The following is a 13,336-nucleotide window of genomic DNA, read 5'->3' as shown; positions in this document are numbered from 1 at the left end:
AATGATTGAAATTGCACAATCTCAATGACTCAAAATAAATGAATTGTGTAACTTTAGTCCAAATTGTGTATTTTTACTCTTGATTTAGTCGTAAATAGTGTTATATTAGTTCAAATTTATTCGTAAATAGTGTATTTTCAGTCCAAAATTGTATTTTTAGTCCAAATTTAGTCGTAAATAGTGTATTTTTAGTCCAAATTTTGTATTTTCAGTCCAAAACTGTATAATTTTAGCTCAAATTTAGTTGTAAATATTGTATTTTTAGTCCAAATTTAGTCGTAAATAACTTTATTAGTTAGTCTAAATAGTCCAAATTAGTTAGTCCAAATTGTCCAAATTAGTTTTTCCAAATTGTTAAAATTAGTTTGTCCAAATTAGTCTGTCTAACTTTAGACAAAGAGTGTAACTTTAGTCATTGAGAGGATAAACTTAATAGAGATAAGTGTAACTTTAATAAAAAAAATGTAATTTTAACAGAAAAAAGTGTAATTTTAACAAAAAAAAAATGTAATTTTAACAGAAAAAAGTGTAATTTTAACAAAAAAAGTGTAATTTTAACAGACAAAAGTGTAATTTTAGCTAACAAAAGTGTAATTGTAACAGAGAAAAGTGTAATTGTAACATAGAAAAGTGTAATTTTTAGCAACAAAAGTTTAATTTTTGCTAACAAAAGTGTAATTTTAACAACAAAAGTGTCATTTTAAGTAACAAAAGTGTCATTTTAATAGAAAAATTATAATTTTAACAAAAAAAAGTGTAATTTTAACAAAAAAAAAAAGTGTAGTTTTAACAGAAAAAAGTGTAATTTTAACAGAAAAAGTGTAATTTTAACGGATATTAACAAGGCGAGATTTGTAAAATATAAAACAAGACAATATAAAAAATTTAATGAAAAAGTTAAAAAATGAGATCTCACAAAATATAAATAAGATCTAAGAAAAAAATATAAAGGAAATTTGAGAAAAATATGTATAACAAAACTAATTTACAAGACATTCAAAGGGGGAAAAAACCTAAAATACAAACACCCATATTTGAAAAAAAAGAAAAAAAAAGTAGAACTGAGAAGACATGAACGAAAAAGAAAAAGAAAACAAAAGACAACAGCAACGACATTCAACAACAAATTTATTGCCAAAAACTAAGATCTCAGATGAGAGGAGGAAGGAGGCGGCAGTGGTGGAGGAGAGGACAGACGGTGGTGGTGGTGTTGTCGGGATGGTGGAGGTGTGCCGTGAGTAGTGGTGGTGGTGGGGATGCACGAGGAAGGTGTGGTGGTAGGTCGGGGTCGTGGATGGTGGGGATGCGCGTGGTAGCCTGGTGGTTGTGTGTCGGGTGAGGGCGAAGTATGTGGTGGCCGGGTGGGCTGTTGGCGAGGGTGGCAGTAGGAGTGGGTGGTACTGGTTTCGGAGAGTGGTGGTTTCGGGTGGTGCGTGGCGGAAGGAGGAGAGTGGTGGTTGCAGAGGTGTTGCGTGGTGGAAAGGAGGAGAGGTGTCGGGGGATCTGGGGAGGGAGGAGGTAGCAGGCGGCTGTGAGGAGGGAGGAGGCTGGTCGGTGCCGTCAGAGGAGGAGGAAGAGAGGTTGAGGGAGAGCGACGGCGGGGTTGTGTGGGTTTTTTTTTTCGCAGATTTTTTTGGGTTTTATTTGTTTTGGTTTTTCTTAGATAGAGAATGTGAAAGTGAGATTTAGAGAGTGAGAGGAGGAGTGTGATAATGAGGGAAGGAGTGATTAGTGAGAAATTTAATTGAGTTGAGGAGGTAATTAAGGGAGCTTAATTTCTAGCCCTTAATTGAGATCTAATCTCACCCATTGATTCCCTTCATCCAAAGGCCCATATGAAGACTTAGGGACTCAATAGATGTAAGGGACTCATTTGAACTTTACTATATATATATATATATATATATATATATATATATATATATATATATATATATATATATATATATATATATATATATATATATATATATATATATATATATTGCAGTTGAAAAAATGTAAAACATGTGGACTATAACATTGAAGATGATGATTGTACCAGTTCTATTTTAGATTGTAACCCTATGTCTGTAAAAGATACACATAATGTAACAGTTGCAAGTAAAAGATTGTAACTGAATATAACACTGAAAATGATAAATGTACCAGTTATAGATAGAGATTGTAATTCCGTATATTGAGTTATAATAATATTTCATCTATGTTATATATAAAGTTACAGAAAAACAGTGTAAAAAAATGTAATAATGAAAATATGTATTATAACACTGAAAATGATGAATGTACCAGTTATATGTGAAGATTGTAACTCAATATCTTGTCCTATAATAATGGTTCATCCATGTTTAATAAAGTAACATACAACCAACATTAAAACATGTAATAATGAAAATGTTAATTACAACGCTGAAATTGGAGATTACAGCACTTCAAATAAAAAATATATATTATAACAGTTGAAAAATGTAAAACATGTGGACTATAACACTGAAGATGATGATTGTATCAGTTCTATTTTATATTGTAACCTTATGTCTGGAAAAAGATACACACAATGTAACAGTTGCAAGTAAAAGATTATAACTAAATATAACACTGAAAATTATGAATGTACCAGTTATAAGTAGAGATTGTAACTAAATATATTGAGTTATAATAATATTTATAACACAATAAAATGCACTTTGTAATAATTAAGAATAATATTTTAACATTGACAACCATGTTTATAACAAGATTTCTAGAAAAATGATAATTCTTCTAATTATTAAGTTTTGTAACATTGAATCTGGTAAAATGTAATAACTAGTAGCTAGTCTTCTTCAGAAGCAAAACAGATAGTCTAATCAAACTCTGCTCTTAATCTGATACTCTCTTTCTTATTCAGATACATCTTCTTTATCTTCATCTTGCTCTGCATCTCCTTCTTCTTTGTCTTCTTCTTCATCTTCTTCTTCTTCTTCTTCTTCTTCTTCTTCTTCTTCTTCTTCTTCTTCTTCTTCTTCTTCTTCTGATAAATCATTCTACAGAGAAAAATATCAAGCTCTAAAGCACAGACAAAACAAGAATTTCAGAAAAAATCAAATAAATTTTTTTGTGAAATAATACATACATTTGTTGTATCTGGAGCTTTTTTAACAAAGGGATTTGGACAATTTCATTTGTCATAATACCTCATTTGTTTGCAGTTGTTACAGAGTCTTTTTGGCTTTTTCTCCTTCTTTATGGCCTTTTTCTTATCAGATAGAATCCTCTTCCATCTACCTTTATTCTTTGCGCGACGTGGAGGCAATATCGTCATAGTGGAAGATGAATTGCACCCCAACAACTGCTCCATTTCTTGATCCTTTGTCATTGGAACATCCTGAGGACAAAATTTCTCGCGAAATGACTTCAGCAAACATGACAACTCCTTTACTTGACCCTCCGGCACTGACTTCATAACAGGGATAATAGAATAGAACTCCGTTCAAACATTAGAGACAGCTAAATTGTGATAGTGAGTAGCATCAACGTTTTCATCAACAGTGCCATGTGCATTAGCAAAAGTAGACCTGTAAGAATTCTTTGTCCACCGGTTCAAGATATATTTCTCAGGTATTTTAGTGATTTGTTTCCCCCTCAAAATAGAGACAATATGACAGCACAACAGTCCTTTCCTTTCAAACAGTTTGCATGAACAAGAAGCATCTTTAGTCAGAATCGTACACAACTCTGAAAATTTTGCCACTAATTCCATCACCAACTTCAGAATACTCATGATCAATGTCATGTGTTACTCCAACGACACCACATGAGAATATAGCAGTCTCTACTTCACCTTGGAACTCCTTGAAAACAGCATGGGTATACACAGTTGAAGCATGCTTCTCTATTCCTAGTGGTGATACTAAGTTGGGTAGAGAATGATCACTATCTTTGTCAAGGCAGATTTGTGCATAACGCTGTGGTCCATAGCACTTTGAAATCTCAACAAAAATTCAACCAGAGTGCCAAACTTATTCTCAAAACGTTTGAAAAAGGAATTCTCACTTTCAAATCTTTGCGTAGTTCTCAATATACAACCCATAGGCAAATCAGTAAAATATACAGGAATCCATTATGCACGATCATAATAAATACTGCACAACCAATAATTATCTTCCAAATTAAATTCTTTAATAACCTCCGCCCACTTAAACTAAAACTCAGAAACAGTCAAAGTAATATCCCAAACAACTGAATTGAAACGAGGTGGAAAGTCTGTATCCTTGCATATGGATGGACCTACTTTAACGGTCACTTTTTTCATGATATGCCACATGCAAAAGCGGTGACGAGCTTTCCTAAAAACTTTGGGAACAACCAGTATAAGTCCAGGGGCCTGATCAGTAACAACACATTGAGGTTCTTTTTGATTCATTGCATCCAAAAAAATTTCAAGACACCACTTAAATGATTCCTCATCCTCGTGTTCAAGCAATGCTACAACAAATGTAACAGACTTCTTATGATGGTCAACACCAGTGAAAGGTGCAAACATCAAATTATACTTGTTGGTTCCATAAGTTGCATCAAAACTAACAGCATCACCAAACAATGAATAGTTCTGCCTAGATTGTGAATCACACCAAAAGAGTCTAGACAAAATCTGTGATTCATCATTGTAATATGCAAAATAAAAACTCTTACTTGTTTCAGAAATCTCTTTAAATTGATCAATGACCATCTGAGCATCTTTTCCACCTATAAAACACTTGACATCCCTGTTGAAATTCTTAAAATCCGTCAATGAATGCACCAATATTTTCATAGCCATTCACATACTCTTTGCAAAGCCTAAAACTTGTTGAAGCCCCTATATTCACCTTAGAGTTATTGATAATTGTCTGCTTGTGAAATGCATTAAGCTTCCTTGTCAATTTCTGGAGATGAGCATCCTTAACAGATCAAAGAATGTGATTGTGAAAATCATGGAACATGTCAACAACATAACCTTTACCGTTATATCTAAACCTGATCATTGCAAGACAGCCTACCCTTGTAATTTTCACTGACCTTGTATTGCTCTTATTTTCCACATTCATACTCTGTCTAAAACCTTGCCGATTACAAACAACAGACTTCTTGTATATTTCACCACCTCATAGTTTTTTTATAGTGTACAACCTAGGTTCAAAACCACATGAGAGAGCATAAACCTTGTGAAACAGAACCGCTTCAGCAAGTGAACTAAAAAACATCCCCAATCTAGGAGTAAACTCCATTTCTACCCTCCTCATCCATTGCTCACTACCACCAGGAGTAAAAATCAAGATAAGAGGATGTCTATTATGCGTAGAAGAAGAAGAAGACGCAACACATGTAGGTGTACCATTAACAACATTGCCACTGCTAGCTACAGAACAAAAAAAAAAAAGAACAAAAAAATTATCAAGTTACAATTAGGCCAGAATAATGTTACAAATAGAAGTACATATGTTATAACAAAAAAGATACAACTGATCAGAATAATGTTACAAACAACAGGACATGTGTTACAACAAATCAATTTTTAACTAATTATCAAGTTTCAACTAATTATCAAGTTACAACTAGGCAAGAAAAATGTTACAAGAACAAGTACGTTTCAAATAATTATCAAGTTATAACTAGGCCAGAATAATGTTACAATAGAAGTACAAATGTTATAACATTAAAGATACAACCAACCAGAATAATGTTACAAACAGCAGGACATGTGTTATAACAAGTCAAGTTTCAACTAATTATCAAGTTTCAACTAATTATCAAGTTACAACTAGGCAAGAAGAATGTTACAAACACAAGTACATGAGTGACAATAAATAAAGGTTAACCTAATTTGTTTTGTATACCAAAATATAGATAACACATGTTATATATACATATATATATATATATATATATATATATATATATATATATATATATATATATATATATATATATATATATATATATATATATATATATATATATATATATTTCAAATTAAAATTAACCACAGCAAATACATCACAACGCCTAATTGAATCGAATAAATTTTAAAAAGCCAAAAAAGGTATATGAATACTAGAAATAAGAGTAGTAGAAGTAGAAGGCTGTTGAATTGCATTGATTTTCATTGAGCAAACTGAATAAAATGAATAAAGAACGATGGATTAAGATTCATATAAGTCCAGAAAATGAAAAATAAAGATGAATTAAAACGCGAATTACAAAAATCAGCAAACAAATACATGACTACAAACTAATTGAAACGAATTCATACCAGAATTAAGCGTAGTAGAAGTAGGAGGTTGTTGAATTCCATTGATATCCATTGAGTACGAACTTTAATTTACGTTAAGAAGCTAAACAAAAATCAAATTGACGAAAAAAAAAACAAGGAATTTTGAAATTTAAGGTTAGATTTCCAAAAAAAAGGAGAAAGAATGAATATATGAAACAGTCATATAACAGAAAATAGGGTTAACCGAGTTTAACTCCTATATGCTACGTGGAGAAATCTCGTGCGTTAATGTACTTGATCTAACGACAGGAACAATAGGGTTGACCGACTTAAAATAGGTGGGCCATGGTTTAACAATAAAGATATTAATCCTATATGCTTGTAACTGTAATCCCCTATAAAATCTAGTGCAAAACAGTGGCGGAAACACTGTCGAATGGGATTAAATACACAAAGATAAAAGTTCTAACTGTTATAAATTGAGAATGTATAAAATTCTCAAGGATAAAATTAAATGGTTAAGTCTAAACAAATGCCACTTTTATAAAAAGGGCGAAAATAAAATTCCTCAAAAGTGTTAAAACTAAAAACCATAAAAGAAAGCGAAAAAGAGTAGGATCGCAAACTACTCGCTAGCTCACACAGAAATCCCCAAACAATGCTAATACTGTCATGTTATAAACATAATACCACAATCGATGGGGAGTAACTCGACGTTCTCCCAGCCATATCACATGATATAAATGTTTGAGATGCAAACAATATATCAAAGTAAATTGAAATGTTATAAAACATAAGTAACAAAATATGATTACCAAATCACGTTAAAACCAACGTCTTTGCATGCTTAAAAGCAAAATATTCAAAAGATAGAATGGAAATAATTAGTTCAGGCTAGATATCCACTTTAGCTATACTTTTGACACGCAAACATCTTTACTAGTTTCGGGAACCCAGTGTCACGCTAAGATGACCAACTCCAAGCTCACTAACTAGACAACAAACTATAATAGGACACGACTTACCACGCAGTGCGAAGTCCTAGTCTAAGTACATGTACATGACTCTACGACGATCTGTACCTCCCGCAGGATACCCAACCATATAGCCGTTTTAGTAAAACCGTATGCCTTAGTTTATTATTCATTGCCTTTACATTCATTATTCCAAACTTAAAAGTATTCCAAGTGATATAGTATATTATTCAAATGGTTCGTAAGTGAACTACACTTTTATTTTCTTCGAATTAGAAAACTTAAACTTAAAACAAAAAGTATAAAATTTATTTAAGGACTTTAAATAAATTAAGTTACTGAAATTAGACTTTAAAGACCATCCTTTGACTTAAGGTACTTTAGTAAAGACTTATTACTTAGGCTTTAATGAGACGGAGTTCTACATTAGTTTATAAAACTGAACAGCAGTATTGTAAAATTTATAATTAATTACAGAAAAATCTAAATGACGCAAGGCCAATTTTCATGGTTTCCTCTAGCTTTTATCTACAACTTTCATGTTTTGACAAACTTTAAATTAGGAAAGTATCAGGGGTCTAAAAATGCATTTCTAAAAACTGTCAGAAAACGTCACCCATAATGTTTCAGTTCATAAATCTACTTTTAGAAAACATTTGAAGGCAAGGCATAATTTTAAACATAACTAAACATCATAAATCGTTATTGAGAAAAAGATTAGCTACTGTATCAAAAGAAAAATATCTTTTAAAAATAAATCTTTGAGAGAAGTCAGAAACGCGTTTTACAGACGAGCTGTTCACAAATAATTTATTCTGACCAAACTGTAAGTTTAAATCTTATGAAAATTTTTATACAGACTCTACACTTTAAAACAACAGGAGTCTATTCTTTATACTTTTGCAAATTCGAAATAAAAACAGGTGATATGAATTTTACAAACAGACGAACATATTTGACAGATTTAACAACGGTTTTCATCAAACTTGTAAAATACACCATAAATCGAAAATAATGATTGAAGACCTACAAATTTATACACAACCTAATACTCCATGTCTCTGCCATATACTAAAATATTGTAAATTTACAATTTTATTTAGTATTTTTAACATAATTAAAACCGAACAGAAACGCTATAATCGCAGAAGCTGCGTCAATACTTTAAATTACGAAATAAATACTAAAACGCCAAAATAATTACCACAAAAATTCATGGCATCTTAAAATCAACTATTAATTCCAGAAAAATAATTTACATCTGTTTAAATTATAAAAACGAATTATTAAAACCCTAATATCAAAACAATCGATTTGATCAAAAAACTTGTAAATCAACCAAAATAAGTTCCTATTGACAAAATAAAATTTATACATAGTCAAAATAGATTATGGATATCGAGAGATCAGAAAGTAAAGGTTTCGAAAATCATATGTATCAATAAATCTTTATAAAACCACAAAAAAAGCAATAATACATACAACTACAACAATTAATCAATGCAATACCGAGTAACGTCGTAGTTACCTTGTTACGAATCCGAATCCACATATGCTAGCCTTCAATATCTCCTCTACAAACCCTTAGAAAAAGATGAACGGATGATGAGGGAAGGTCGATCGAAATAAAGAAGCAAGAAGGCAAGCACGTACGTAGATTTTATTTGTAAAACGGAAATAATACGTAAATTTTTTAGAAAGAATGAAACGTAGCAGCAGCTGCAGGAATATGATTTTTGTTTGAATGAAACCCTAATGAATAGGTAGGGTTTATAAGAGACTAAAATAAGAAATAAAGCTTTTTTAAAAGTTTTAGGTTGATTGGCCAAAATGGGTGTTTAAACAACCAAAAATATCTTCCCATGTTAAATAAGAATAAATATTTTAAATAAGAATAAGCAAAAGAAATGATGTAAATATTACCACATAAGTTTTAATAAATACAAAGTGTATAAAATGCTTTGTATTAAATTTACTATTAACATTATCCAAAAAGGTGATGAACCAGAATCATTTTCCCATTTTATAAAAATGTGACATATAATTAAAAGTCGGTCCATTTATAAAATAGGACTAAAATTAATAAAAATGGTGTTAAATAAAACATTAATCCAAAATTAGAATAAAAAGAAATAAAAATAAACTTCTTTAACGAAAATCAAATAAATGGGATTTATTAAAATGGTGGGTGTTACAATCTCCCCCACTTAAAAGAAAGTTTCGTCCTCGAAACTTAAAAGTAGAAAACAAAATTTAAAGAACAAGATTTTTTTTTTTTAAATCATTTCAGTTTACACTTAAATTCGAAAAATCATCGTAGAGGTCATACAATTTTTAAACCAGTTTTCAAAATTGAACTATAAAAAAATCACTTGTCTCATCTCATGGAACGAGGGAATACTGTCGCGAACCAGGATTCTGTCGTCCAAGATAAGGGTAAGTCAACATTGGAAAAATCAAATCTTACAACCATGCATCAGCAAGTACTGAACCGGTCATTAGACGTCTTTAATGACAAGTCCTAGCATCCACCAATGTCGAAATTCAAAACTAAATGTGCCAATTTTACTTAAAACCTTTGAACAAATCAAATTTTGAAAATACAACACCACTTTGAAAGTTTCTAAAGGCACCAACGTATTGAAAACCAAAATTCGGAAGTATTTTCAAACGAATTTCAAGTCATTTCGAAACAAAACTAAATTTAAATGATAACCCAAAACTAAAAGAGAAAGGGAAGTTCAAAACTTTGAAGCTAGTCATAATTCAAAATTTCCAAGATAATCAAAATATTTTCATAAAAGTCAAAATATTTTGTGTAAATGGAATTTCTCAAAGAAAAAGGTTAACGAGAAATCAAATTTGTATATGCAACATAACATTTGAAAGTTTTTTTTTTTTGCATTAAATAACTTTATTTGAAACAATTCTGGTATATTTCCAAACGAGATTTAAGACATTTTGAAACAAAACCAAGTTTAGACACTAATCCAGAGTAACATTAACTTTGAAATTAAAATTTTAAATCATAACTCAAAATTAAAATTTCCGAGAACCAAACTTTGTAAAAGCAAAAACTCTTGTATAAAATGGAAATATCCGAGGAAAAAGGTCAACGGTAAATCAAGACAAAAGTTTTGAAACTAAAGCAAGGGAGAGAAAGATTTAAGAGTCATATATAACTCTCTCAAGTATTATGAAAGGGGGTAAACATCTCGAGATTCAAAAGAAGGAGTGAAAATTTTACTTAAAATATTTGTACAAATCGAATTTTGTAAATACAACATAACTTTTGAAAGTTTTAGAAGCATCCAAACAAAATTTTTCGAATTAATTCCGAAATACTTTCGAACGAGTTTTAAAAACATTTCAAGACAAGACAAAATTTAGATACTAACCAAGAGTAAAACGAAAATGGAAGTTTTACACTTTAAAATCATAAATTTCAAAGATAATCAAAACTTTATAGGAGTCAAACCTTGTATAAAACAGGAATATTCGAGGAAAAAGGCTAAAGGTAAAAATTTTTCAAATTAGCCAAGGTTAAGGTAGTAATGTGAGATGCTCAGGTGAAGAAGTGGGAATGAGAGATTCAAGAGCTATACAAAGCTCTCTCAAGGATTACAGAAGCGGTTGAAGATCTCAAGATTCTTGGTACGACTCCTCTATGGAACCCAAGCATTTTCCTATTTCCATCGAAAACAAACCAAGGCTATTAACACTAGGCAACTAAGTTGTCAAGCTCAGAGTTGCCAAACTTCCTAGTCTACATCCTCCAAGATTATCGATTAACACAACTCCCATCTCAAATCCTTACATAATCGATCATCTGTCAAAACATCATGGTAAAAATACATCAAGTACTTCAACATCCAACCGACTAACTAAATTACTCAAGTTATCAAATCCATAAGACTCCTCAAAACACCAAATAGAAAACATCGTCTAACAAAGCTCTGATGATTCCTTTGAACTAAAAGCAACAAGGCCTCTAATATCCACAAGTACAATCTAAAAAGATAAAGCTCTCTTAGAAGTTCATCAAAGTCTTTTAGAAGTTCATTATATTCCCAATCATAACACTTCAACAACTAGGGGGTTAAGAACTCAACCAAGCAACAATTTCGATCATATAAGGTCATCAAACAACAATTTCCTTTAAGGTAATTCATACCAAAATATTCCTCCAGAAATAACCAGTGCTAAGGTTAAGACATTAAGATATGATAGGTATGCATAATTCCCAACTTCAGGTTCTTAATTCTTCAAATCAAAATAATCAATCCAAACTGCAGTTGAGCTAAGACACTCCTTATTTCTAAGGTTAACACTAAACAACCCAAATAAAGATAAGTCACACAACCAAAAGTCCCAAGGTTACAACCTTACATCAGAACTCAACAATCTAAATCCATAAGAATCAAAACTGAGATTAATCTAGGTCAACCAATAATAACACATGGATACTATAAAACCTTAATCACCTCCAGTCCAAAATATGTAAATTACCTATAATCTGAAACCATTAACTACGCCAAAATTCTAACTCCATAATCCACTACTCACCATTCAAGTTAATCCTTAAGAAATAACAGTCCTTACAAGATAGACATTAAGGATAAAACTCACTATCCTCAAACCATAAGTAACAAGACTTTACTAAACCTCAAACTTACTTAACTTCCATCACATTTCTTCAAGAAGAGTCAGTTTAACCAATGAATCTCACGAGAATAGATACCAATGTGGAGGAATCACAAAGAAGGATTAATTCATCAGAATAGGAGATGAAAATTTATAATAAGGACATAGGAAGCAGCTAAGACTAAAAAAGATTGAAGGAATAAGAATGATGATCGCAGACTAATAAAGTCTGAGATCAGAGAAGGAATCTTCAGGCATCCAGAGTACGCAGTATGGCTCGTTGGATAACTCCATCACCTTGTAGAGAAAACAAACACACCAGTCTTGGGTTGCTTCGTCTAACAGATCCACAGTGTAATAATCACTTGGTCTATTGAACCATCGTGAAACTTGAGTCTACTCTTGGCCAACTTGTCTATAGCTTGAGCAGGATTGAATCTGAGTTGAAACTACCATTGTCCCTTCCTTGTGACATCAAGTTCTCCACGCGTTCAGGCGTTCAGCTAGGTTGTGGAGCAAGTTCAATATCACCATCATGATCGCGTTCTGGTCCGGGAAAACACCACGTCCATGTCCACCTTCCTTCATCTTCTTCGTCGGAGGGAAAAAAAAAAAAAACAAAACATAGATTCAATGCTAGTCATTGATTTTGCAGGAACACATAAACTAACATTCAAGTCCTTATGGTTTCTACCCATCTCTCACTAAATCATTTATTTAGTCAAATCATTTATTAGGCATTTTCCTAAACATCAATGTGTGAGCGTCGGGAGCAGCGATGCTCTGATACCAACTGTAATCCCCTATAAAATCTAGTGCAAAACAGTGGCGGAAACACTGTCGAATGGGATTAAATACACAAAGATAAAAGTTCTAACTGTTATAAATTGAGAATGTATAAAATTCTCAAGGATAAAATTAAATGGTTAAGTCTAAACAAATGCCACTTTTATAAAAAGGGCGAAAATAAAATTCCTCAAAAGTGTTAAAACTAAAAACCATAAAAGAAAGAGAAAAAAGAGTAGGATCTGCAAACTACTCGCTAGCTCTCACTGTAAATCCCCAAACAATGCTAATACTGTCATGTTATAAACATAACGACCACACAATAATGGGGAGTAACTCGACGTTCTCGGCCATATCACATGATATAAATGTTACAGATGCAAACAATATATCAAAGTAAATTGAAATGTTATAAAACATAAGTAACAAAATATGATTACCAAATCACGTTAAAACCAACGTGCTGCATGCTTAAAAGCAAAATATTCAAAAGATAGAATGGAAATAATTAGTTCAGGCTAGATATCCACTTTAGCTATACTTTTGACACCGCAGCATCTTTACTAGTTTCGGGAACCCAGTGTCACGCTAAGATGACCAACTCCAAGCTCACTAACTAGACAACAAACTATAATAGGACACGACTTACCACGCAGTGCGAAGTCCTAGTCTAAGTACATGTACATGACTCTACGAC

The 13,336-nt window shown here is 31.8% G+C and overlaps 1 protein-coding gene across 1 annotated transcript; it reads right to left on the bottom strand.

Annotated features, from left to right (window-relative positions):
• Window positions 1–2,014: 2,014 nt before the first annotated feature.
• On the bottom strand, window positions 2,015–6,326 carry LOC141590112 (uncharacterized). The gene is made up of 8 exons (XM_074410723.1): window positions 6,275–6,326; window positions 5,184–5,380; window positions 4,810–4,922; window positions 4,199–4,748; window positions 3,712–3,947; window positions 3,479–3,557; window positions 3,177–3,367; window positions 2,015–2,129 (listed from the first exon to the last, which is right to left on the bottom strand). The coding sequence occupies exons 1-8, from the start codon at window positions 6,324–6,326 to the stop codon at window positions 2,015–2,017; spliced, it is 1,533 nt and encodes a 510-aa protein (XP_074266824.1).
• Window positions 6,327–13,336: the final 7,010 nt, after the last annotated feature.

This window comes from Silene latifolia, chromosome 7 (genome assembly GCF_048544455.1).
Source record: "Silene latifolia isolate original U9 population chromosome 7, ASM4854445v1, whole genome shotgun sequence".
In the NCBI taxonomy this organism is placed as follows: Eukaryota; Viridiplantae; Streptophyta; class Magnoliopsida; order Caryophyllales; family Caryophyllaceae; genus Silene; species Silene latifolia.
Note: the sequence above shows the minus strand (reverse complement) of the source record. Positions and strands in the feature narration are given on the sequence as shown.

Coding starts and splice junctions, on each gene's coding strand:
- LOC141590112 (XM_074410723.1), bottom strand. CDS start 6,326: ATGGATATCAATGGAATTCAACAACCTCCTACTTCTACTACGCTTAAT. Junction 4,749..4,809: donor AGTTTTAGGCTTTGCAAAGA/GTATGTGAATGG, acceptor GAATTTCAACAG/GGATGTCAAGTGTTTTATAG. Junction 3,368..3,478: donor ACAATTTAGCTGTCTCTAAT/GTTTGAACGGAG, acceptor TTTTGTCCTCAG/GATGTTCCAATGACAAAGGA.